The sequence below is a fragment of the Cnephaeus nilssonii genome, assembly GCF_951640355.1.
Source record: "Cnephaeus nilssonii genome assembly, chromosome: 20".
NCBI classification, from domain to species: Eukaryota; Metazoa; Chordata; class Mammalia; order Chiroptera; family Vespertilionidae; genus Cnephaeus; species Cnephaeus nilssonii.
In genome coordinates this window covers 14761978-14789652 of record NC_137091.1, presented here as the reverse complement: position 1 = coordinate 14789652, position 27675 = coordinate 14761978, and the positions used below count along the sequence as shown (strand labels likewise).

Genomic DNA, 27675 nt, shown 5'->3' with positions numbered 1-27675 from the left:
CTGGAGGTTTACAATTTTGCAAAATAAAAAGTTGGGGAAATAATTTGTATACTAAATCAGCTTTAAAGAACAAAAAAACCAACATGCTTAAACTATAACAATTAGAAATGCAATGATGTCTAATACAAAGAATTTAATTTTCTTGAACATATTTTACTATTCCCATTGATATAGCTGCTCTGCAAGTCCTCTATGAATCCTCAAGCCTTCTAAATTAGTTAAATGAAAATCACCTAGCCCAGTGGTCGGCAAACTCATTAGTCAACAGAGCCAAATATCAACAGTACGATTGAAATTTCTTTTGAAAGCCAAATTTTTTAAACTTAAACTTCTTCTAACGCCACTTCTTCAAAATAGACTCGCCCAGACCATGGTATTTTGTGGAAGAGCCACACTCAAGGGGCTAAAGAGCCGCATGTGGCTCTCGAGCCGCAGTTTGCCAACCACTGACCTAGCCCAATTCAGAAAATCAAAAATTTATCCAAGAGGAAAGAAAATAGGTTGGACAACTCACTAACACGATTGTACTTTACCCACTAGGTGGAACTCCACATACCTCAAAATATGGCTTTCAAATGTTTTTTTTTTTAACAGAATTTCTGAGAATTTCGAGAGGTATACATTTTTAGCTACAGGGCAGACACCCCACATGTCGAGCAGACAATTCAATGTATCTCCAGTGGGAAGATTTGTCATAAAGAAAGTCACCAAAAATTGTAAGCAGTCTGGATTCGTGTTTATTGAAGCCAGTAATTAGAGACATCTTCTTTCCCAGCACTAGAAAGCAAGGTTCCACATGACTGCATACTGAATCTGGATAGAGCCACCCCCCTGGACCAAGGCTGCTCAGGGAATAATCTGCAGTCCTAATTTTAAGTGAAAAATACCAATAAACTTAGTATAGAGACAACAGTGAACTTTCACTTACAGTATCAACATTGTTAAGGTCATGATGTACAGAGCAGTCACTTTCAACTTTGTTAAAACTAATGAAACGCAAAGTCTTCAATTTAAATACTGATTTTAAAATGCCAATCAAAATAAAAAAGTGCAAACAAAATTAAATAATTCTAGCAGCATACCCGTTGCATTTTTAGGAAAGAATAATTCATGGCCTCAGTAAGACCACATCTTCAAAGCTGGGCTTATTTCTTTGATTTTTCCATTTTAAAGACAAACAGCAGATGTAACCACTATAATGTATATAAATAGTCATAAAATTGTATTTAATAGTCTACCATACAAGTGTATTCTGCAAATAACATGAATTTTACTTTAAAACGTAAAGGCTGTTTATTGTTTGGCCTTTGGTTCCAATGCTTGAAAGCCCCAAAATAACAATAAGACCCTCCCATCCCCCCACCTCCCAGAAAGAACCCTGCAGCTCCCCAAAGTTGGTAGACTTTGGCAACCACTAAGCACATGACACTATGCAATAGTTTCCTCTGATACTAGGAGCATCCATTTGTCATGAGAAACTGAAAGTGGTCTCCAAGAAACCCTCCTTCACAAAACACAGGTGCCTTAGCATTTCATCGGTTTTAGTACATTTTACAGTGACACAAAAGTGCTTATCAGTTTAAATTATAAAAAAATAAAATAAACGAAAAGTAAAATTATGCTTTGAAATTTAAAATCACTCCATATCCCTCTTAGGCATGTGCCTTTCCAAGAATTCTTTCTTGTTCCTGAGGTCACTCATTTTGTGCCCCACTCCCAGCCACTACAGAGGAATTAAGCGACCCCACCAGCTAGTGTGGTCACAAGCTGTTGGGCATCTATTGGTCACTACCCCACAACTATCACTCCACAGTCAGTTTACTGTCATTACCTGGACAATTGGGTAATTGGAAACCACAATACATTTAAAAAAGAAAACTGAATTTAAAAAGGGTGAAAAAGTATATTTTCAATAATAAAACTGGCACAAGAAACATGTTTTATGTTTGTCAGAAAGGCAAGTAAATACTCAGCTTTCTCCTTAACAGTGTTCAGACCTTTACAAAAAAGCAATTCAAGACAGTTTTAGAGTCTTGTTCTATAACATAGGATATTAAGTTATGCCCAGTACTATGTTAGTGGTCAGTCAAATCTTGTATGTAAAAGTAATAACATTAGGGAAGTTATGCTCAGACACAGTACAATAAACATTCATATAAAAAAAGTAAACTCCACATAAATGAACTGTGGTTTTTCCCTTGGTTTGACAACAGTTTTAGACATTAAATTAATGGTAGTGTTTGCATTTAAAAGTTCTGTATCATGTATAAAATTAAAAGTGCCATTTCAAATCCACAGAAGTCATTTCCAGAATGGTGCTGTGACATGATAATGTGCATGAATTTGCCCTAAATGGAGACACCTGAAACTCTTATTTCCATAAGGAAAAAAAAAGCTACATTTTATGAAAAACATAAAACAAGAGAAGTATATCATTTTCATTTTCAATATAAAACATTCATTTGTTTGTCCATCTCATAGCACTGATCAGACCAGGGAGCTAGGACAAGACCCTTTTGCATCAATGGAACCACATGATGGCTTCCACAGACAGTAAGGCAGGGACTGGTGCAAGCCAATTAATCAGTGTGCAATTACATTAAAAACCTCCCTCAAACTTTCTGTAGTACTTTGCATTATAGTCAAATGAGAGGTTGGTCACCCATTCTCTATTTGTAGGCCAGCCTGTGGTAGTAAAAAAAAAAAGTTTTTGAAATTTAAAAAACAGAGGAGGAGTTGTTAAGAAAACACTATTTAAAGTAAACTAATTTTGTAACTGCTGACTTGAAACACATCCCAGTGACTGTCTGCCCCACCATGCGCATGCATGGAGCCCAGCACCCCCCACGAGAACATGGCCTAGGCCAAGCACGTGAGTCCTGGGAGGCTGCCATCTTCCCCATCCCTGTGTCAGCTCCACCTGACTCAGGCACACCCATACTTAACACATCTTTCATAAATTAAAGATGCATTCAGAACAAGTCTAATTCCCATTTTGCTTAGTGTTTAGTTTGGAAATGCTTCTGATATTAAGTCTTAAAAATGATTATTCAACTTCTACCAAACACACAGTATTTACTAACACTGCCCATCTCCTCCTTCCTTCACCTCCTTTAACGTTCAGCTTCCCCACCATCACTTCTCTCATTCCTCCTTTAAGCCTTTTTTGTTTCCTGGACTTTCTGCTACTTAATCTGCTTCCCAAGAACAAGTGAATTTGCTAGCACGCACCTGGTCAGACTAACCATCTGATCAATGATTTCCTGCTCTCATTTGCTCCGCCCTGAAAGGAAGAGGGCTCGCTCTCTCTTCATCTACCTTCCCCTCCACATGAAGCCCCAGCGGCACTTGCTTCCCACGAGAGAGCAACATGCCTGCGAGTCCAAGCTTATCCTTAACAAAGGGATCTGACACATAATCTTCCTAAATGTGCAATTCACACTCGGACAAGCCAATGAAGTTTTTTTTTTAAAGTTCATCTCCCCTGCCCCAAAAAACTGATAGCATGTGCCGTATCAGAAAAATCCTGGTCTTAGCAGATCAATATACATAGTTATTTGGTCATTTTACATATGCACTTTTAAGGAGGATCAGGCTTCATTTTCTGTTGAAGAGTTTGTTACCATGGAGTCTGGTTTTCGAGTCATCCTATCCAGTTCTTCCTGAACATTTGTCAACACAGTCTTTTGTCCTTTAAAAAAACAAACACAAAAACGCAATGATGGATTATTGAAAAAAACCTTTTTTCATTACGATTATGAGGCAGACCTAAATTCAGTCCTTCTTTATTCCAAATATCATAGGTCTGTGTTCCCAAAACCAAATAATTCCTATTTCCTACCAGGGAATACCAGCTCACAGCCTGGGCCACCAGACCAGATTCTGAGTGCGCAAGAACTCAGGAGCCCTGAAGGCCCAGGCTGACCTGAGGATGGAGTGATTCCCTGATGGCATCCTTTGATATGAAAACACCCATCAGGGAAAACACTGTATTAACATATCTTACAGCCAATGGAAAATTAAGAGCCAAGAACTTTTAAAATGGCCTCAAGCTTCCAGGGAAAATGTGTATTCCCAAGGAACTTGATTATTTGTTTCAGAGACCTCTAAGATACAGACTTGCTCTAAAGACATAAAGAAGGACAGATGGAGGGGGGTGAGCTTCATGCAGGAAAAAATGATGACCCTCCAGTGAGACAGTGAGTGTTCACAGACTCCAGCGCACGGTCAGACTGGGGGCAGTAAAAAAAAAAAAGCATTACAAGAAATTAAATAAAATGCCAATGGTACACTCTAGACCAGTGATGGGCAACCTTTTGAGCTTGGTGTGTCAAACTTCGCCAAAAAACTGAGCATAACTCGGGTAGTGTGTCACTTTGAGGAAAAAACATTATTTCGCAAATGTTTCATCCTCAGGAGCAGCAAATGTTTCATCCTCGGCATGTGGCCGCCTCAGCGGCTGCGTGTCATCAGAAATGGCTACGCGTGTCAGTGCTGACACGTATGTCATAGCTTCGCCATCACTGCTCTAGACTATGACCTCCAACGGACAGAGCTTCTACACCAGGGGACATGTATAGGTTAGGACCTACCTCAATTCACCCAACAGTCAGTTCCTGATAACCTACATGTACACTAATCCCACCATAAATGTGCCCAGGAAACCTGCTCAGTAATAAGGTAATCCTACTGTAAGTCCAGTCAGTATAAAGCAGAAAAGTGCTTCCTTTGCTTGACTGTTGAGAAAACCGAGGGTGTGTAGGTCAGGTGAAATCACTCTCCTGTCCAGTTCCCACCTCCAGCACCCCTCAACCAGAAGGCTCATAAGTCTTCAAGGGTCCGTCAGTACCTGACTTCTTGGCTGTGCTCTGCACTCCACCAGCACCAGGACTTCCAGGAGAGCCTGTTTTTTTACTCAACAGACTGTTGAAGAAGCTAGCCAACACCCCTTCACTTGCTGCATTATCTAAGGAAACATTAAGAAAAAAAAGCATCACACAAACTGGATAACTCAATTAAACAAATAAAACCTAGTTTTCAGCTTGGAATGATCCAGTAGTGGCTACTGTCTTTCTAGCATACTGAGCACATTCATCTACTATGATGCCTTATATACGGCCACTGCTGCGGCTAGTTACAAGTCGCATGATTAATAAGTGGAATCCTGTTTAGATTTCCCACCTGTTTGGAGGCATAATAGATAACCTGTGCTTTACATCATCTCCCTCCCCAAGTCCCCAAGCCAGTGTTTTTCAAAGTTTTATAATCTCATAACACTCCAAAGCTGCTGTGAAAAGCTCTTATTCAGAATAGAAGACAGCCATCAAATATGAAGAATAAAATAGCCAAAACCGGTTTGGCTCAGTGGATAGAGCGTCGGCCTGCGGACTCAAGGGTCCCAGGTTCGATTCCGGTCAAGGGCATGTACCTTGGTTGCGGGCACATCCCCAGTAGGGGGTGTGCAAGAGGCAGCTGATCGATGTTTCTCTCTCATCGATGTTTCTAACTCTCTATCCCTCTCTCTTCCTCTCTGTAAAAAATCAATAAAATATATATTTTTTAAAAAGAATAAAATAAAATTTTGTTTTGAGGTCTTATTGCACCTACCATCTTTGGGTATTAATTACTAAGTCAGTGGGAAAAGAGCTATTTCAACTAATAAGTAATTGAGCTTCACAAGAGAAGTGAAGGGGGTAAGTCCCACAATTCATAAATGGTAATAACATAAACATAATGAGAAACAAAACTAAGGACTCAAAACACACATTTTAATGTGACTTCTTATACTGTATTCTTCTCCAAAGGAATCTGCACTGCCTAACCAAGGTCTTACACAAAGTCAGGTGCAAGGGCCACCGATTCCAACAAAGAAACAGGCCTTGGCCTCTGCCAACTACATGCCCCCTCCCTTTGAGAGAGGGGATGTGGAAAGCAGCCCTTCTTGGGGAAGAAAACAGCCCATGAGTCTCTACCTTCCAAACCCAGCCACACAATCCCCACAGAGCTCAAGCCTAGGACTAAGCCACTCTCCACAGACACAGGATACATACTTTTGATGTTTGGATCCGGCTTCTTTACTGACGTGCCTGGGGAGGCACTAGGCACGCTGGCTGGCCCTCCCCGGCCCTGAGTTCTTGGAGAGCCAGAGGGTCCTCGTGCAGGGGATTCCTAAGTCCAAAACCAACCCAAGTCACACAAAGGCATAAAAATAACAGAAAATACATACTCCGAAAATGAAACCATGAGTCTACAGGGTATTTTCCAGTCTAGGGAGAAGGATGGGAGGACTGGGAGTTTGCTCCCAGCTCAGTCCCTTTCTAGAACTGTTTCTCCTGAGAGAAGAGGTATCAAGATAACAAAGCCTGTTCACTCAAATTCCCAGACGAGTATTTCTTCCTCAGATATTTTCTGAGTTCCTACTATGTTCCTGGCCCTAGGCCTTTGGGGGACCAAATTCCCTTTGAAAATACAAAAGCCCACACACGCTCTTACAAATAATGGTATAAGATTTGAAGACACCCAAGACACTGGGCCTTGACCCTCTGTTTAAAGTACTCACGGAAGCTCTCGTGGGCGTGGCTGGCTGCTTGGCAAGGAGTGACTGCAAAGAGAGGGACATACTGGCCATTAACCAAGGCCTGCCAAGTGCACTGAAGGTCTGGAGAAACACTTCCAAGTATTCCACTAGAGGGCACCATTAACAACAACCAAGTCATAGGTTTAACATTCTAAACGCAAAAATTTCAATTGAACAGTTTGGTATTTGGTGAAAAAATATATTCCAAGTAACCAGTTTTGAAGCTAAGGAAGCAAGGAGAGCACAGAAGGGAGGAACAGTTGGCAAAAGAACTGTTAACACCCCGTTGACCTGCCTGCACCACCAGACATGTCATGTCTAACCCGTGTTAGACATGAGCATGTCTAACAGCCCAAGTGAAACAGGTGAGACTGAGTTTGCATCCTGTAGGCCTCTGCTCTGGCCTCACTGGGGAAGTTACTTTCCTCACCTACAGAATGGGTGTATCAGCTCACTTGCCTTCATTCCCAAGGCTGTAGGGGGCTATGTGAAATAATGGAAGTGAGTTCAGGGCACTTGGCCAACATGGGAAGGATGCCAAGAAAACCTACATTTCCAGACAAAAAAAAGGTACTTAAAAAGATAACTAAGCCCATCACTGTAGAATCTGCAAGGCAAGCAGGGATTCCCTGAGGCAGGTGGTCTAATCCCTACTCTGCACCAATTCTAGAAATGGAAGAAAACGAGACCTGCTCGAAACTCCTTTAGCAGCTCTCTGATGCCGGCAACCTCGCCCCAGGGAACTGGCATTTCACTCACGAGAAGGCCTCTGCTCTGGCCTCACTGGTCTTACCTGCTGCTTCATTAGGAACACCTGCTCATCCTCCGCTGCCAACTCTTTGTCGTGGACCAGCTGTGAAGAGAAGAGACACACTCACTTGTGGTCAGAGGTAAAGAACACCTGAGCTACTATCAAAATTCATGCTGAAAGGGCAATCTTGGGCTAGGGTCTCCACATGGGTCTGGGCAGAATCCCTGCTGAGACTGTTTTTCTGAGATCAGCCTTGGCATGTGGCCAAGTGACTTTCTAAAAGTCTGGCAGGTTCTAACACCTCCTAGGAGCAAGGAATCAACTAAGTAGTTCAGAGATGGCGGAGGTACTGTCAGGACCTAAGGGGAAACGTCAACCCCACTCCATCACTCATGCCCCACCCGAATCCACCTGCATAATACCACACTTCATCTAAAGACTTTTTTTTATAAAGCCCTTGGATTACGAACCCCTGACCTAGGATCGTTTAATGTGTAAAATCTGATTCTTTATAGGTTTCTTTTCCCATTAAAAAAATACCTGTAACTCTTAAAGTGATTGATTTGGTTACCTTTCTCACAGGAGGTTTTATGATAAAGTCTTCATATGCATCTTCGGGCTTCACAGTTGTGAAATTTTCATGTAAAATGGCTATTTTCTTTTCATTGTCCCAGCCAGCAGGTCTAAAGGCAAAAAGAAAGGGATTGACTTGTTTTTCCTGGGACTGCCTTATAGTGTTCAGAGCACATTCTGGGCTAGATAGGACTCCTGGATGAGTTCCTTCCCCACAAGATCTCGTCTGCAGTTGCTGGGTTGGCTTGCAACTTTCAGTAGACAAGCCAAAATTTACTGCAGGTATAACTCATCAGATCCCTACTGCAGGTCCTGCTGGGATCTTACCGACTACACATGCTGACCCACAGCAAGTGTTCAGAGCCTTCCCACAACTCCATCCAGAAGAGCAAGGACACAATGGAGCCCTGTTCTAAGAGCAGAGAATGCAGAGACCAGCATAGAGGCCACAGCTCAGGATGGGACTGTTTCTCTTGGGCATGCAGGCATGTCTCCTGTGAGCTGTTTCTCTCTTGTCTTTGACAAGTTTCTTATGGATTGGTTCATACATTTTACTGGTTTGGGAAAATCTACCCTGGAGCCAAGGGGAGAACCACGATCTGCACTATCCTGAGCCCCAAACCAAAGGGACACAGAGAGTCCTTGAGGCTCCTACATGGATGCTGCCCAGCTTGACATCACAGGGCAAGATGGTACCCAGGATCCATTAAGTTAAGCCACAGCCAACAGACTTTCCTAAAGGAGCAAATTTAAAATGTCCTACATGACATACATTTGAACTTTAGAAGTTCTAACAGATGGTGATTGATTGTTCTCACAGGCCTCTCATTCTCCATTCAATTCCTGCTCCATAGCTCTAAAACCAAGACAGTGCTTAGCCAGGGGTTGGCACCCAAATCGCTCTGCTGACGTCATCAGCTCTCAAATAGGCAACTACCTAAAGGACCAAAAGTGTAAAGGGACAAGGTGTGATCAAGATACCGCCATGACCCATGCAGCCTTCAGAAGCTTAAGATACTTCTCCACTCCAGACCAGCCCCAAACCCAGCCAGTCTCCCTGCTCCTCCTGCTCCCTGGGATCATGTGTGATCTGGGCACTGGCCGACTCCAAATACTACTCTGCACTTGTGCCACTGACTGCTTCAGACAATTCTCTAATATCAGTCCAAGCCTCTAGGTTTGCTGTCTACAAGCAGCCCAAGTGAGGTTCTCTCTGAATGTTTAGGAGGCAATCCATTCAGTACTGAGCTCTTGGCTTTCACACCTTCAGTCTTCTCATAGACTGTCCCTCCTCATCCTCCATTCTTTCTGGCCTGCCTGGCCCACACCATTCATCCTTCTAGCATCACCCCTCTGCCTTCCCTGCTGCACTGTCTCCACTATCCCACTACTCCCCTACCTCTCCTTGGCTGTGGTTATGTCTCTATAGTGCCATGTGCAGGGACCACTTCTCATTCATTTCTGTGTACTCAGCATAGAACCCAGGTACCTACGAGGTGCTCAGTATTTGCTGAATATCCTGTATTTTTAAGTCAAGAGAATATCATAAAAACATTGATCTACTGGCATAAGTCCTCTCAGAGACCACAGCTTCAACATTTATTTATGCATCCACAGCATTATCATTCTCCAGTGAGTGAAAGACACAAACTCGGGCAAACAGGTACCCAAATCCCTGCCCAGGGGCTCCCAAAATGTGAAACACACTAAGCAGGCAGTATGGCCAAAGCCGATGCTGACAGGGATGCCTGCTGATAAGCAGAGAGAAACCAGATGCTTCGACAGAAAACATTCAGGATCCCCAAAGCGCCAATTCCCTCTACTTCAACTCCTTCCCTCAGCTAGTATTTTACCAGAGTAGACAATAAGTGGCAAAAATGGCTGGCATCAGTTTTGGCAACTTGCTCTCAAGGACGAAAGGCAGCACCCATGACCTCACACTACCCACTTCTCTCAGACTGGAAGCAGAATGGCAAGTAATCTGGGAAGGAGCGGAGAGGGAAATCTGAGTGTACCTATCACATGTGAGGTCCAGCCCAAACACTTTGCCCCAAGGCCGCAGAAAGCTGGCTGTGTAAGACAGAAGGCACCTTACTTGGAAAGATAAAAAGTAAAGAGCAAATGTACAATAAAGAAAAGCATGTCAAAGCATCACCTAACAAAGAACTCACATAAAAACTGCATCCTTTTCCACAACTAAGGCAGGCGTGTTAAAGTGGAAACCATATGTTTTATGAACGATGTACTTATACAACAAGTCGAGGTTTTTTTCTTCCTTCACTGACGTGTAAATCAAGGCAGCTCCATCTAAGCAATCTGCTTAAGGAAAATCAATTCACTACAGGAAACAAAAGCAAACACACACAAGCACAATCCTCACAATACTACCCATAGGTTGACCAGTTTTTGATTAATACATGATCAATAGAAAAGCGTTAAAATTTTAAAAACGAAAACGATAATAGTAGCAGGCAAACCAGGTCAAAAGTAAAGAGCATGTTGCTAGTGGGCCATGCAGTTCATTTTTAACATGTAAACTTGTTTTCTGAACCATTAAGATTGCTTCTTAGTAGTCAAATTAATGACTCTGAAGCTAGCCCAGGAAACACCCTCAGCATATCCAAGGTACAGATTCTTTCCCACACAGATGCTCACATGTGATTAAGTTTATCATTAAGCAAACTTTTATGAGATGGGCACCTACATGTACTGGTAACCACCACTGAGCCGGACAAGCTAAAGGGTCCAAAAGAAGTGATAGGAACGTATCCCTCACTCCCACCCTAGGGAGTGGGACTATGGCACCAACTGCTATTGGATTTTTATAGACACTGGACTCAAGAAACTACTGACACAGTATCTTTCTCATGTTCAGCACAAAACACATGTAGCATCTAAAACAATACTGTGTTGGGTAATTAACCCTTTCTACAAAAGAAGCAAAGTTTAAAGAGACTTCCAAGATATGATAAAAGCATCTTGGTAATAAAATCAAACATCAGCTTTCTTCTTAAATATAAAAGCCTATCAAATGTATAACATTAAAAATAAAAGTGATCAAATATAGGCAAAAATTCTTAAGTCTCAAATTCCAACATAGTAAAATACAAAACTAGTAAAAAGATGTATACAGTATCTCCCTGGCAGAATCTTTCTGGATTCAGGAAGTACTTTTCTCCTTGAAGGTGCTCCACTTGGAGGGAAGCCTGTGCCCCTGGGCCCCAAAACAGCACCCCAAGGATACACTGGAGGCAGAACCTCCGTAGATGTGACTGGATAAAGTCAAAGTGCTCGTCCCTGTAATCATGCTCCTTCTCCAGGACATTCACGGCATCACACTGCAGGGAAGACAGAAAGAAAAATGAGTTATCTTTTTGCATCTTTGCCTGATGCACATGAGAAGAGTGTCTTCTTCAAGAGTAAAGTACTACAGCTCCAAAGAAAGCCACAGGCAAAAGTCCAAGCATTAATTAAACAGACAAGAGTGAAAGGCAATTGGACGGCCCAGCCGGTGTGGTTCAATGGTTGAACGTTGATCCATGCATCAAGAGGTCACCAGTTCGATTCCCAGAAGGGAGTGTGCAGGAGGCAGCCAATCAATGTTTCTATCTCTCCCTCTTCCTCCCCCCTCTCTAAAATCAATAAACACACACACACACACACACACACACACACACACACACAATTTGAAGAAAAAAAGCAACTGAATATTTTTTTTTAATCCTGGACCTCAGTTTTCATATCTGTAAAGTGGGAATACAATAGCCCTGATCACCTCACTCAGGTTCCAAGAATCAAACAAGGTCACATCAAGAAACAGGCCTACTGGGCATGGTGGGGCACTGCACATTCCATAGGGCTCCATTCTCACAGAACCTGATGCAAAAGGTACACCCTATAGTTGGGCAACACAGTGGCTCTGACTGGGACTAAAGTACTTTTGAAACTCACAATGTTTTTAAAGTCACTTCTTTTTATTTTGTAAGAAACACAACTTTCTTTCTCTATACCTGAACTTAATTTCTATTTCTACTTCATTATTCTGCAGGATAAAAGAAACTGAAATTTCAAGTTCCCTTCCTTCTTTTCCTAGGCTTATGTTCCTTTCTGAAAATCATCTCAAGTCCAACAGACTTTACAGACCAAAGCTCAAAAGAATTCTGCTCTTCCATATATATTTTTCAACAGCCTAATGAAAACTGTTTTTAGTTCTAAGTTTGAATCACTCAATAAATTGATAGTGCTTCATGAAGAGATCAACCCAGGTTATGAGCAGACTGAGTTATGTCATGTTTCCAGCAACAATGTTTAAATGACATTTTCTATGCTGACACATTCAATGTACCTTAATGAATCCCGAATTAGCCCAAATCTCCCTTGGGAAGACGCCTAATTAAAGCTTCCTAGTTTCTTTCAGATGGTGACTGTTCACTCGCCAAATCCAGCCAAGTTTGCAGCTCCCTGGCACACACCTTTGTGCACACCACCAACACTGGGATCCCCAGATTATGAGTCAGCACATTGTCACCAAGAGGCAGGGCAACATTTTCTTCATCAGGACCCGAGGTCAGAGGCCCTCTTCTCTGTGGGGAACCTTGACAACCTTCTTCTGGTTCAATATAGTCTTGAAAATCTTTCACAACTATAGGTGAAAAAGGAAGAGAAAATTACATACACAGAGATACATGCCAACTTCAGAAAACTGAAAAAAGGTAGGACAAGCACAAAACAAAAAGAATTGTGACAAATTTCCTAAATGCATCCTACTGCAATATTAGGGATGATGATGCAAAATGCCATTCTGACATATTCAGTTTGAACATTATAACTTCAAAGCAGCAAAAACATTCCCCTGGCCTGGCCGGTGTAGCTCAGCAGTTGAGCATCGACTCATGAACCAAGAGGCCACCGGTTCGATTCCCCGTCAGGGCACATGCCCGGGTTGGGGGCTCGCTCCCCTGTGCGGGTATGCAGGAGGCAGCCAATTGATGATATTTCTCATCTATCCCGCTCCCTCTAAAAAAAATCAATAAAAACATATTAAAAAAAATACACATTCCCCTAGACATCATCAATTGTATACAACTCTTTTTTAAAAAAGATGTATTTTTATTCATTTCAGAGAAGGGAGAGGGAGAGAGAGATAGAAACTTCAATGATGAGAGAGAATCATTGATTGGCTGCCTCCTGCACACCCCCTACTGAGGATCGAGCCCACAACCCAGCATGTGCCCTTGACTGGAATCGAACCTGGGACCCTTCAGTCCGCAGGCTGATGCTCTATCCCCTGAGCCAAACCAGCTAAGGCTGCATACAACTCTTAAACAGGTTTTTTAAAAACTTCAAGGCTTTGCCCTAGCTGGTTTGGCTCAATGGATAGAGCGTCGGCCTGCGGACCAAAGGGTCCCAGGTTCGATTCTGGCCAGGGGCGCATGCCTGGGTTGCGGGCTCAATCCCGCCCAGTAGGGGATGTGCAGGAGGAAGCCAATCAATGATTCTCTCTCATCATTAATGTTTCTCTCTCTCTAGCTCTCTTCCTTCCTCTCTGAAATCAATAAAAATATATTTTAAAAAAAAACTTCAAGGCTTCAATAATTCCTACTATAAAAGCCACTTTTCTTAAATATCATACTTTTTCAAAATATCAGGATAGTTGGACTGTGTTACCTCAGCAGAGGCAACCACCAAAAATAGCTAACTTCTAAAATTCCTCAGAGTCCTCATTAGAATGAATAAAACCATCTGAATTCCACAAGAACTGTTTGCATAGAGCTGAGATATGTCCACACTGAGGAGGGAGGCTGGGCTTGCCCAGTACCACCCCCATCTCGTCATCCTCACTCTCGTGGACTTGGTCTCATCTGTAGGAGATCCTGAGTCACATGTACACTGTTCAAGGACCTGTTTTAACACAAGGGGTCAGTGGTACAACATCCACTTCTTGGCACCCACACTACTTTGCCCAGGTGCAACCCACAGAAGGCCTTCAGGCTGAGTGGTCCATGGCCTTAGTTAAGCCAAGTGAACACAAAGCCACATGGGTGCTTCAAGGCTCACACGTAAGGCCAGAGAATAAGGACATGATGATTAAAGCTACTCTGAGCCAGAGGAGCAAATAGGCAGTTCTACCCTTCTATGCCCAATAAGACTAAAGGGTCAAAGCCCTTTTACTCTCATCCACAACATGTTCATTAAGAAAATGCAAAAATACTCTCATCCACATGTTCATTAAGAAAATGCAAAAGCACTCTCTTTCTCTGCCATGCAGTTGCTTTTCCTTCCCTATGTCTTCTCAGAAGACTTTCAGGATCAAGCAGTTCCTGGACAAGAAACAAAAGCAAATCAGCCCATTCCTCATGGATTCAGATGAAAACTGGTAATAAAACCGGGGTATAACTCCAAGAGGAGACACTGGAGAAGAACCAAAGTGAGTCAATAAGGAATCACATATGAGAGATGGCTCACATATTTATGCTGTATCCAGGTTGCCTACATCTTTAAGTGATTGAAAAGATCACTACTGTCTGGACAATTGGGCATTTTAATTGGAAAATTATTGAAAGCAGCCAATCAATGATTCTCTCTCATCATTGATGCTTCTATCTCTCTCCCCCTCTCCCTTCCTCTCTGAAATCAATAAAAAATACATTAAAAAAAAATCCAAATGGCCCTTGGCAGAAAGTTCTCCACCCCTGCTCTACTTGATAAGCAAGGGAACCCCCAGGCAGGAAAGACTAATCTACACAAAAGCACAATCTTCTGGCGGCTCTGGGGGCGGGTTGCTCTGCCCTTCCCCTCAGATGGGTCCTGCAGCCAAACAGCTGCCACAGATTCAGGACCAATGGAGAACCTAATTCTGCAAGACAGTGGCTGGCCATGGAATAGCTTTCCAAACTCAGCAGGCAGAAGACTGGTGCTGGATTGGAAACTAGGTTGGGTAACAACCCTTCGCTCATTCAATACAATACCTAAAGTCCCATTCATCTGGAAAGCGTGAGTACTCTGAGCAAAAGGATAGACAGCTGCTTTATTAAAATGTAACCTAAAACCAGCAGTAACAAAGATACTCCTTCAACATGCAGTATCTCAGAGGAGGGGTGGTGAAAACAAGAGAGGTCCTCAGAAGGTTGACCAGAGTCATGGGGCATGGATCGGTTCCAGCAATTACTTGTTGCCTTCCAGGGTCCTCTCTCTTCTTCTTCCTTATAAATGAATTAAACCCTGATACTTAAACACAGGGCCACATAGACTCCAGGCACGAGCCCTTCAGCCCTTCTTTCCTCTTCCTCCATCCTGCTGTCTGGAACAAGGATGTGAGGGTTAGAGCTCTAGTTGTCAAGAGGAAGAGAACCACACCCTAGAGATGACAAAGCAATAAGCCAAAAGGAACCAGGGTCCTTAACCTGTCTTCTTAGAGCTGCTTTCCAGGCCTGAACTGCTTACCTCTGGATTTTATTTACATGAGAGAGAAATAAACCTCAGTCTTGTTTAAGCCACTGTTACTTTAGGTTTTGTGTCACATGCAGCTGAATCCTAAGTGACAGACATCAACAACTAAGAACACAAAATTAATTTAGTGTGCCATTGTCATGGGAACACAAGCTCCCAAGGAACAGGCATCTAGTCTGCTGTATGCATCCCTAACATCTAGACCAGACCTGACAAGGCAGACACTTTCCCTGTCTGGAAGGAACAGGCTCTATCTCTATTTTTTTTTTTTTTTCTGTTTTAACAAATCTACAAAGTTACATATAACTCTAAGAAAACAGATTCGGAAACTGAGTTTGTCAGTGCATTAACCCACTAATCTAGGCACGATGCTAAACATGCAGTGAAAGAAAAACTGCTTTTCAGCCTCACAACTATTCTGAGAAGTTGTCTTTAGGATCTCTATTTCAGGGGGAAAAGAGGCATTATTTAGAAAGGTCAGTGGCTGGAGACAGATGAGCTGAGCTGCATACCAATCAATGCAGCACACATAAACACAGCAAACTAAAGATTAGATGCAAAACTCCCTATTTAAGCCAATGTGGGACAGGAGCACGTTATCAAGTTATGACAGGAAGATACATAGCAAGAAATACCATTTGAAAAGCATATCAACATTTCTGAACCCTTCTGCCAGGAAGTGTGAGGATCCCATGTGCCATGCCCCAGAAGCCCTCATTAATTCACTAAAGGGAATGATGTCATCCTGTGGAAATAAGCCAAGCTGAGCCAAGCCTGCCTTGGCCAAGACTGCTGCTGCCACCGCCGCCGCCACAGCTCCAGTCCCTTCCCCTACCCCTCCCATTTTCCTGGCAAGTGGACAGAAGCTGATGTAACTGCACAGAAGCAAGGGAAAAGAAAAACAAGCTTCTGAGCCACATTAAAGAGAGAGAAAAACACACAAAAAAAATTTCCTTTAATTTGAAAGTTCTTTGTTTTCAAAAGGACCAGGATATCCTTAGTCTTAAAATAGCCTTTCATTTTAATGACAAAAAACATCCTTCCTATTTATATGAACTAAAATCATATTTGTTGGATCCCAAAATGAACTAAGGTAGGAGTGAAAGATGTGTCTTGTGGGCTTCCTTTAAATCTGCCAATAAGAGGGTCCATAGGACCTCAATGGAATCCAGGCAAAGGACTCAAGCTGCAGGGATCACAGTAAGTCCCCATACCACTGACGCTAACTCTGCAGGCAGAGAGTAATCCTATCTAATAAAAAGAGTAATATGCAAATTGACCATCACTCCAACACACAAGATGGCTGCCCCTATGTGGTCAAAGATCCTGCCCCCATGTGGACACAAGATGGCTGCCACAAGATGGCCAGCAGGGGAGGGCAGTTGGGAGGGACCAGGCCTAAAAGGGAGGGCAGTTGGGGGGCGATCAAGCCTGCAGGGGAGGGCAGTTGGGGGCGACCAGGCCTGCAGAGGAGGGAAGTTGGGGGCGACCGGGCCTGCAGGGGAGAGCAGTTGGGGAGGACCAGGCCTGCAGGGGAGGGCAGTTAGGGGTGACCAGGCCTGCAGGAGAGGGCAGTTAGGGGCAATCAGGCTGGCAGGGGAGCAGTTAGGCATCAATCAGGCTGTAAGGGGAGTGGTTAGGGGGTGATCAGGCTGGCAGGCAGAAGCGGTTAGGGGCAATCAGGAAGGCAGGCAGGCAAGTAGTTGGGAGCCAGCAGTCCTGGATTGTGAGAGGGATGTTGGACTGCCTGGGCAGTTGGACATCCCTCGAGAGGTCCCATATTGGAGAGGGTGCAGGCTGGGCTGAGGGACACACAACCCCGTGCACGAATTTCGTGCACCGGACCTCTAGTAGAAATATAAAAAGATGCACACAACTGATCACATTTGGGGGGGAAAGGGGAAAACCTTATTTTACAAGAGAACCAATGAAGATAATACAAAATATTGGTTCATTAATATTCTTCAACTGTGACACTTGATATAAAAACTGCTTTAAATACTTTTTTTTTTTTGAGTCCTCAACCGAGGATAGTTTTTCCATTGATTTTTAGAGAAACTGGAAAGGGGGGTGGGAGGGGAGAAAGAGAGAGAAACATTGATGTGAGACACACACATCGGTTGGTTGCCTCCCGCACACACCCAACCGGGAGTGGGGAACGAACCCATAACCCAGGTATAGGCCCTTATCTGGAATTGAACCTGTGACCCTCTGGTGCATGGGCCGATGCTCTAACCACTGAACTGTGCCGGCCAGGGCTGCTTTGACTACTTTTTGACTACTGATTTTACAGGAGCAACTGTAATGGTGCAAACAAAACACAAACACTCTGCAAGGGAAGCTTTGCAGCCTCTCGACATTGTCAAAAGAAAGGTGGCTGGAACCATCCAAAGAGACTACTGAATTTTCCCATTAAGAAAACCTTATTTTACTTACACTTCCGTTCCAGCTCCCTCATTTCTTCTGGTGGAATTTTCATTTTATCTATGTGCTCACGTAAAACACTAGCCCATTTCTGTAGAGATTCCATCACAGCCCAAGGCCTAGACATGTCTGCAACAAAAATGACCAGAGTCTCCGGCAAGGATTCAGCAGAAACTGCAAACTTCAGTAGCCCTTTGTGGTATAGGTCTCCATCCAGAATCCACACATTACAGCGCGTGTGATCTAAGAAAGGAATTGAAGCTAAGTTACTACCTGACAATGACCACCAGCACAGCTGAAAGAAGAGCCACACCAGGAAACAACTGGAAGGTGACAGTCACAAAATTCCACACAGAACGCAAGTAGAATGCTTAACCAGAAAAGGCCCAAGTGCTCAGTGGACAGCAACTCTTGGTCAAAATGCCTAGGGACTTGTCTAAACTTTAAACTTTTTAAACTACTATAACTTATTGTGTCCACATTATAAAAAGATTCCAGCAATGTATGAGGAGTAAAAAGTAAAGGACACTTTAGCTTTCAATAAGAATTAAAAGATACTAAGAAAGGCTACTGGTCAATTGTTCCATAGTCTAAATAACCTATTCTTCTTAAAACATCAGCAATCTGTGAGGGAGCAAGCTATGCTGCTGAGCCTGTGGTTAAACACTTTTTTTGTGTCTGTCACACTAAGCAGTATGTTCACATATTACGAAGGGTGCCAAAGAGACAGGACACCTTTGTATTTAAATGCTAAGATAAAATCATTACTTATATAAATTAAGATGTGAATCACTGGATACCTGATGATTTAAGAAATTACAATTATTTTTGATACAACAATATGGTCATTTTTAAAAATCCTTACCTTTTTTTTTCTCTACATTTTTAATCCTCACCCAAAGATATTTTTCCATTGATTTTTAGAGAGAGTGCAAGAGAGAGGGAAAGACAGAGAGAAATATCGATGTTGAGAGAAATACACTGATTAGTTGCCTCCTGCATGCGCCCAACCAGGGCCTGCGCCGGGGAGGAGCCTGTAACCAAGGTATGTGCCCTTGACTGAAATCGAACCTGGGACCCTTTGGTCTGCAGGCCAACACTCTTATCCACTGAGCTAAACCAGCTAGGGCTAAAATCCTTATCTTTTAGACCAGGGGTCCTCAAACTTTTTAAACAGGGGGCCAGTTCACTGTCCCTCAGACCGTTGGAGGGCCAGACTATAGTTTAAAAAAAAACTATGAACAAATTCCTATGCACACTGCACATATCTTATTTTGAAGTAAAAAAACAAAACCGCAAAAACACCCGCATGTGGCCCACGGGCCATAGTTTGAGGACGCCTGTTTTAGATATACATATGGAAGTATTTGCAGATGTATGAAATTTACTTCATAAGAATCCAATATGAAGTGAAGGAAGAAAAGGGTGAGAATAATCTATATATACTAGAGGCCCGATGTACAAAATTCATGCAAGGGGCTCGGCCCTCAGCCACAGCTTCGTCCAGAAGGTCGTTCAGCTGTCCGGTCTAATTAGCATATTACACTTTTATTATTATAGATAAAAGCCTAAGCAACCATCCGACCGATATAGCTATGATGCGCAATGACCACCAGGGGGCAGACACTCAACACAGGAGCTGCTGAGGTGCAGTGACTTGGCAGCTGTGGTGCTCGGGTGATGCATGTGGAACCAGAGAGGAGGGAGCCCAATTCCGGGGTGCGTCACCCGAGAACCACCCCGCGCAATCTGGAACCCCTCAGGGGATGTTGGAGAGCCAGTTTTGGCCCGATCCCTGCAGGTTAGACTGAGGGACCCCACCGGTGCATGAATCTGCACTGGGCCTCTAGTTAAAATAAAATTCATCAAGAACTGGTAACTATTGAAGACAAATGATAAGCAAATTGGGGTTCATACTAGTCTCACTCTATAATGTATACTAGAGGCCCAGTGCACAAAATTTGTGCAGGGGTAGGGTGCTTAGGCCTGGCCAGTGATCAGGGCCGATCAGGTTCCCCGCCTCCCCCTTCCCTTGCCACCCACGTGCCGTTCCCCGCTTCCTCCTTCCCTCGCTCCCTCAGCACCCCACCGCTGCCGCTGGTCGCCTGCCATGTTCCACGCCACTCCCTTGTGGTCAGCACACATCATAACGAGCAACTGAACTCCCGGTCTCCTGGTCGAACTCCTGAGGGGACACTTTGCATATTAGCCTTATATATATATATATATGATTTTATATATATATATAATTTTTGTTTTCCATTAATAAAAAGTTAAAAACATTCACACAAATGTGCTAGTGCTGACATTTAATGAAACATATTTCCATAATCATAACTGGATGACCAAATTATAAAAGATAATTCTCCAAATTGATAATATATCTAAAAAAAGTTTAGTCATCATGTTTAAGGAAAAAGAATTTTTTCAAAAGCGCATCGAGGAAGAACACCTACGATCAAAATATAATGACATTAACCCTTTGCACTCGCTTGCTTTTTTCTCGAGCTGCTACCGATGCTAACCGTGTCGAGTCACACTCGACATCCGAGTGCAAAAGGTTAAACATATTTCCCAATAAATTCCAACATACATTTTAAAAATTTGTCTGCTGTTAACTACCTTTTTTTGTATAATCAACATACTGTAAAAAATACTTATTATCCTAACTTTATTACAACAGTATAGGTATCTACATCTGGCTAAACTTTCAAAACTCTAATACATTTTATTTTTCAATTCCAGTTTACATTCAGTATTATTTTTTATTTGTTTAGGGTGTATCAAAACTCTAATACGTTTTAGATAGCAGTTTTGGTTTGGGTTATGTGAATTCCTTCAAAAATACTGCTCTGTATATAAAGGCCACAGATTTTAAAGCCTGCCCCTTACCAGGCACAGTTCCTTTTTTCAGTCTCTCTTCCCACTGCCCACTACACATAACTCACCCATATGCATGGAGCTCATACACATCCCATGTGAAGATTAAATAAATGCCCCTAGCCCTGATGGCAGTGGTCCTTTGACATGTCATGTCCTACCACAAACCAGGAACAAGCTATATTTATAACCTAGTCTCATCACATAATAATAATAATTTAAAAAACTACAGCTGAAAGATATAGTTAACCACAGATTCAAAGAGGAACCTGCAAACAGGTGGCCTAGAAAAAAATCCCATAAATGCAAAGACCAAAAAGTTTTTAAAGAATCTGAAATAAAGTTAACATGTACTTCAACTCAACGGCAAATGAATATGGTTAATATGATATTTTGGCATGAAATATGCTTGTGCCATCTTGAAACAAGAGGCCTTAGAGTCACAGAGTATCTACACCATGTTTTTCAAAAGGGCACTATAAATCCCACTGTGTCTTAAGCACTGAGCTACACATGATACATACCACCTCTCATCCTGTCAACCTACAAAATATATATTACCCAATTCTAAAACTGAGGAAACTGAGGTGCAGAGTGGTTCAGTCAGTCACAGCTAGTGACTATATGGGTTTCTGAACCAGTTCCATGTGGCTCCAATGCCCAATTTCTTTTCACAATAACCATGCTGCCCAACCAAGACAGGAAGCAAAAGACTCAGACACATGAGACTCTCAGGCTTGGCTCAGTTGTCCTAGTCACTTGGACTCCATTCGGCCTAAATGGCACCTGAATGCCTCTGTCCTTTTTACACAAGGAGAATCCTCAGCATTGGGTCTACCTTCTACCTTTCTTTCACATCCTTCAGGAAATTTTCAGCATGGCAAAGGAAACTGGGGAGGAAGAGGAGGAATAAAGACCCTGGAGTTCTAAGATAACCAGTAAGTTACCATTAATACGATGCAGTTCTCCAAGCTTTAAAAAGCAATCCTTACCCGTGCCCTCTTATTAATAATGACTCTTGGAGATCAAAGAATTTTCATACTGGAAAGGACCTGAGTCCAGCTTCTTCATTTTAGCAATAAGGAAATAGAGGGCCAGAGGTGGTGAGATCTGCCCTCTTATATATAATCACCCTTATATTATGATCCTTACTGTTTAAATGGGTAAAGGAAAACATAAAGAAAGTAATTTAGCCCTGCTGGTGTGGTCAGTGGTTGAGTGTTGACCTATGAATCAGGAGATTACAGTTTGATTCCTGGTCAAGGTACATGCCCAGGCTGCAGGCTTAATCCCCAGTAGGGGGTATACAGGAGGCAGCCAATCAATGATTCTCTCTCATCATTGTTTCTATCTCTCTCTCCCTCTATGAAATCAATAAAAATATATGTATAAAAAAAGGAAATTTAATGACTATATCCCATCCTTAACTATATAACTTACCTATAAATAAAAAGACCTAGACACCAATAATTATTTTAGAGCCATTAAAATAAATAATCTCCCCATGGCCCCAACCCTAATATAAAGCCTAAAAGTTTAAAAAGGAGGCAACTGAGTAATGGTAACCAAAAACCATTACTCCAATCCAGCTCATAATTATACTTACAAGAAAGAATTATAAAATGAGCCCTAGCTGGTTTGGTTCAGTGGATAGAGCATCAGCCTGCAGACTGAAAGGTCCCGGGTTCAATTCCAGCCAAGGGCACATGCCCACATTGCGGGCTTGATCCCCAATAGGACGCATGCAGGAAGCAGCCGATCAATGTTTCTATCTCTCTCTCCCTCTCCCTTCTTTACTGAATCAATACAAATATATATTTTTTCAAATTGTAAAATGACATCTAATCCTTATAAGAGTGCTTACCACACACTATTAATCAACCCAACTACCCTGTAGGTAGAAACTATTACTATTCACATTCTAGAGATGAGGAATTGAAAGAGAATATTACCTATAATAATAAAAGCATAATATGCTAATTAGACCAGAAGTCCTTCCGGACCTCCTTTTGGACCACCTTCCAGGCAAAGCCGGGGCTGCGAGGGAAGCCCGGGTCCCGGGTGCCAGAGGGAAGCCGGTGCTGGCAGCTGGGGGAAGGAAGGCCTACTCTTGCACAAATTTCGTGCATTGTGCCTCTAGTTACATATGAGCTCCTATTCCTTCCACTGAAAGAAACACAGGAAATTAGCATTTTTACACTGTCACAAAGAGACTCAGAAAAGTCTCCTGTGAATATTTGTTGAACTGTTACACTCTGAACCACACCCATTTCAGATCCTCCACTAGAACCAGGAAGAGTAACAATGGATCAGTCTGCCATGCATTTCTCTCACAGAAAAGTCTAGAGCTTTTAAAAACATCTTATTACCTTTATGTACATCTGAAACTAGCTTCAGTATCTCCTTGAAAGTGAGGGTTGCCCAGAGCAGCAGCTGACAGCCCTATTCCCCATTTTCACTAACATATTCTAAAAAGGAAAGTGAGTAAAGTCCTACGAAGACATACACTTCATTGATTCCCCTGTGAATTATTCTCCAAGAAAGAAGATACCTACGAAGAAGGGTTCCTGGTGGCTACTGGGCTCAAAAAAAACCAAAACAAACAAAAAATAAAAACAAAGCAAAAAAAACAGGGCCTAGCCCTAGTTGGTTTGGCTCAGTGGACAGAGGGCCGGCCTGTAGACTGAAAAGGGTCCCAGGTTCAATTCTGATCAATGGCATGTGCCTGGGTTGTGGGCTCGGTCCCCAGTAGGGGGCCTGTAGGAGGCAGCTGATCAATGATTCTCTCATCATTGATGTTTATATCTCTCTCCCCCTTCCTCTCTGAAATCAATAAAAATATTTATTTTTTAAATTATACCTATTTGTTAAAAAAAAACAAAAAACATGGTCTAGCATCCATTTCTAAACAGGGGCCTCTCATGCAAACCACGCTTCAGGGAGAAGTTGCACCAAGCTGCCTGCCTCCTACACTGACTGCCTTCCTGCCATCTGAGCCAGCCCTTATAGAGGAGTTCCTGGAATCCTGTAACAGCCAATAGGGCTGAAACTTCCCCAGTTCAATAGGAGCTACACAACTAAATCCCCATCAGCATCTTCACTGACCAATCAGAGTCTAGGGACAGGGACTTCTGTCTATATACGTCAGCTCCCCTCTACCTTGGGAAGTGCACTTTCCCTTTTTACTGAAGACAGAAGACTGTTTCCCCACTGAAGATCTTTCACTAGAGCAGAGCGGAGCACACAGGAGCAGGTGGAGCAGAGCCAAGCTGAGTGAAAGAGAGGCCTCGCCCCAGGGCCTCCTCAAAGCCAGGCGCTGCTCCTCACTGAGATGTAACACTATTAAGCTGTTTCGTAGCTGTGCTGTTTTCACGATTGAGCTTTTTTGCACTAAATAAAGTTTCCTTCTTCAACACACCCCAAATTGGGGATTCTTGTTGGCATTGACTTGGCAACAACGACCATTGGTTGACAGAACTAAACAGAAAATTGAGAATGCCTAGCCATGTTGCAGGAGCTGCAACCAAAGAGTCAGAGACCTGCATTCAGCCCTCACCATGGACCAACGCTTCACTCACCATCTCGGTCCTCGTCATGAATGCTGAGGTAGAGATACTCTAGGCCTCTTCCTTTTTTGCCATGCTCAGCTCCTTGTAGTTTAGTCATGAGGGTTGTTTTCCCAGAACCATCTTCACCTACAAATAATGGGTATAAGACAAAGTGTACTGTTTACTGTAGGCAGGAATGAGGAGTCTTGACATTCACACTAAGAACTAAGCATTTCCTGCAAAGCGTGCTATTGAAGTCTCTCACCTGCAGTCATAAACAAAGCAGGCTTTGCTTTAAGAGTGGTTGGTGTGGGGAGGGGTGATAAAGGCGGCAAATTCCAAGATCTAAAATGACACTCTCTTGCAGTTGTCCTTATTTTACAAGGGAAGGACTAGAGCAGGTCCATAGGCCCTATCTACAATTTATAAGACATGCATTTGGAGAACTGAAAGTAAAAGACGGAGTTAGTTGCTCACAAAATAAACTTTTACCACAAGAAAAGCAAGAAATCTTCCAAATATAATTAACCTTAAAACACAGGAAATCTGAACTAAAAAAAAAATCTGATCCTGCATCACAATGAAGAAGAATGGAAGCTATTACTCACTTTTCATTTTAGTATATCTCTTTCATAAGCATCCTGAAGGCTAGGAAACTAATGGAAATAATTACAGACCTAAGCAAAACGCTTAAGCACAATCTCAGTAATTATCAAGCACTTCCTCATCCCCCTCCAGCCAACTAACAACCACTCCCCTCCAAATAACAAACCTTAAACATGAAGAACCACCACCACCAAGGAATATCCCTAGGCACCCCTGGGATTTAATAATATGAACCTACATGAGAACTGACAGGCATTCCACACATCAAAGGTCTCCTTCCCCATCCCCAATGCCACTTCCTTACTCAGGCCCTCCATCTGGATCACGTGGTACCCAGCAGGTACTGTCAGCCTGACTTGAGTACCTGCTCATTGTGAGCCACCTGCTACTGGGCTGCCAGAATTCCCTTTCTACAACACAGATCGAGTACCTGGATACCCGACTTCTGGAAGGTCTCTAAGAGTCCTCTCTCATCCAGTGCAATGGTCATCACCTAAAGAAGACCACCTGCTCCCCTCCTCGAAGGGACTCCCAGGAGGATTAAGGGAGGGAGGGAGGTGAAATAAAAGGTCCTTGACAATCAGAGGCCTCCAGGAGAAAAGCATCAACTTTTCAGCCTTCCACCATCTACCCCCAATACACCACAGCAGTCATCTCACACAAAGAACTTCTGGCAGCTTCCAAACCCCCACAACTTTCTTGTCACCTGTGTTTCTGCAATGACTAACCCTCTGTACCCTAGCATGGTGATACTTATCCTTCAAAACACCTGACCCCCCAAATCACCCTCTTTCAAAACAGCACCAAGCAGTGTGATGCTCCCACAAGAATCTGACTATGCCTCGCTAGTACAGTGCAATCACCAACACATCTGTCTCTCCCTGGACAGAGATTCTTGTCCTGTCTGACAGTTGTCTGTGCTGCCCGGGTGCCAGCCTACAGCTCCCACTCACCAAATGGGTTTGCCTTATGAAATGAACCCAGTCAGACTCCCCCACTTGCAGGATGAGACGGAAACCAGAGACGTTAAGGGACCTGACCCAGGTAACCCAGCAGTGAGGGTTGGAATAAGGCAGTGGAGTCTCTTGGCCAAGACCCCAAGGCCAGCTGTTCTTTGCAGAGTCCCTTTAACTACTCATGAAAACCGAGGAGTGACTCCTGGACCATCTCCCCGACCCCAAGTCACCTTGTTCCCCCACCTCCTCCACCTAACTTTCTCATGTACCCACTCACCCCCCACTCCACGCTCACGTCTGGTGAACGTCGAGGTTGTGAGCGCAGGGAGTCAGGAGCGTTTGAAGGAAAGCGTTCACGTTGCGGCCGAATGACTAAGGAATATCCCGGACAACCCCACGCCAGCATCACTGGGCTCCCCAAAGGGGACAACACCCCAACCTCAGGCGTGGGGGACCTGGCCACTCTCCGGCTGTCCAGCCCGGGTCTCCTGGCCACCGGGCGAGGCAGGCTGCGGGCAGGCGGCAGGGGAGAGGACGGCTGGGACCTGTGAGAGGGGCGCCCGCCTCGCCCACCCCGGCTCCCCGGGCACCGCCCCGCCGCCGGCGCTCACCGAAAACCAGAATGTTCTTGCCGGACGGCAGCTTGGACCTGGCGCGGGTGGACACCTCGCTCAGGATCGAGGACCTATGGGGACAACGGCAAAGCGGTCAGTCCCGAGACCAGCCTGGACCTCGCCGGCGCCGGAGGGCCCGTCAGTCTGTCGGACGGTCCGGCCCAGCCCGGCCGGCTCCCCGCCCGGCCGCGCCCTCCCCGGCCCGGCAGACCCAGCCCGGCCGTCTCGCGGACTCACCATAGGCTCTGGCCCTCCTCTTCCTCACTGGTCAGGTCGCCGGCGGCCGCCACCGCGGGCCCGTTGGGGCCCAGCAGCACCTTCTTCTCCACCCCCACCGGCGCCATCTTGCCAACTGCAGCCACAAAGAGGGCCCTCCCCCGGGCCCGCCGAGGACCCGCGAGGACCCTGGCCGGGGCGCCCGCCGCCCGCCGCCTCCTTCGCCGCGCCTCACGTCGCCTGCCCTGCAGATCCGCGTCGCCGGCTGGGCGCCGTCTGGAACGCGATGTCCACAGGCTCTCACGGGTCGTGAGGCCGCTGCGCTGGTAGGAGGCGGACGGCGGCCAGGCGGCAGCTGAGGCAGCCCTGCGCGGGGAGGCGGCGGCGGGAGCGAGAGCCGCGGGGACCGGGCGCGCTGGCGGCCTCTGCCGGCCGAGAGGTGCAACAGCATCCCTTCCCGGGTCCTCCCGCTGGCCGCTCCCGCTGCGCCGTCGGAGGCCGAGAGAGCGAAATGGACAGACGCGAGGCCCAGGTTTTGGAATGAGATAATACATAACACCATTTATCTAGCTCTTACTTGTATGCCAGAGTCACATTTTCTCCCTGAATCGTATCTAACCCGTTTATAGATGAGGAACCTTAAGTTCATAAAGCTTAAGAAACCCGCCAAAGAACTCAATGCTAGAAGATAGCGTCCCGGTTCTTGCAATCTTATTCACAGATATTGACCGGTTATATCAGGAGTCTGCCTAATCCTAATCAAGCCCCGCATTGAAAGAGGAGCTTTAAACCAGATTTAAATTCTCATAAATATCCCTTCTTTCACCCACTCCTTCATTGACCCTATGAAGATTGTGAGGCGGTAGTCTTTACCGCAATTGACAATACACTTGAGTTTACTTTATAAACAGGTTAAAAAATAATATCAGGAAGCCAGCATTTGGCGGCTTTCATTTCCTTTCTTGGGGATGGGAGGAGAAAAAGGAAGAGATGTGAAAGGGGAAGAAATAGGGAAGAGAAAGGGGAACGAAGAATATAATGGAAGAAAAAATACATTTTACCTATCAAACTTAAATTTAGG

The 27675-nt window shown here is 44.1% G+C and overlaps 1 protein-coding gene across 2 annotated transcripts; it reads right to left on the bottom strand.

Annotated features, from left to right (window-relative positions):
* Positions 1–1844: 1844 nt before the first annotated feature.
* DYNC1LI2 (dynein cytoplasmic 1 light intermediate chain 2) lies at positions 1845–26913 on the bottom strand. Of its 2 annotated transcripts, XM_079799397.1 has the most exons (13): positions 26616–26906; positions 26376–26449; positions 24233–24349; positions 17787–18017; positions 12374–12543; positions 11146–11239; positions 10073–10208; positions 7900–8011; positions 7371–7430; positions 6560–6601; positions 6051–6168; positions 4850–4966; positions 1845–3691 (listed from the first exon to the last, which is right to left on the bottom strand). In XM_079799397.1, the coding sequence occupies exons 1-13, from the start codon at positions 26720–26722 to the stop codon at positions 3591–3593; spliced, it is 1479 nt and encodes a 492-aa protein (XP_079655523.1). In that variant the 5' UTR covers positions 26723–26906; the 3' UTR covers positions 1845–3590. The 2 variants fall into 2 exon arrangements, with proteins under 2 accessions (XP_079655523.1, XP_079655524.1); XM_079799398.1 differs by lacking the exon at positions 17787–18017 and having other exon boundaries at positions 26616–26913.
* Between the last annotated feature and the right edge of the window lie 762 nt (positions 26914–27675).

What these genes read in the sequence shown, in the direction of transcription:
- DYNC1LI2 (XM_079799397.1), bottom strand. Translation starts at nt 26,722, where the DNA reads ATGGCGCCGGTGGGGGTGGAGAAGAAGGTGCTGCTGGGCCCCAACGGG. An exon ending in TGTTCCTAATGAAGCAGCAG is followed by an intron (nt 6,602 to 7,370) that starts GTAAGACCAGTG and finishes CTCTCTTTGCAG; the next exon opens with TCACTCCTTGCCAAGCAGCC. An exon ending in CCACGCCCACGAGAGCTTCC is followed by an intron (nt 6,169 to 6,559) that starts GTGAGTACTTTA and finishes TTTTGGACTTAG; the next exon opens with GAATCCCCTGCACGAGGACC.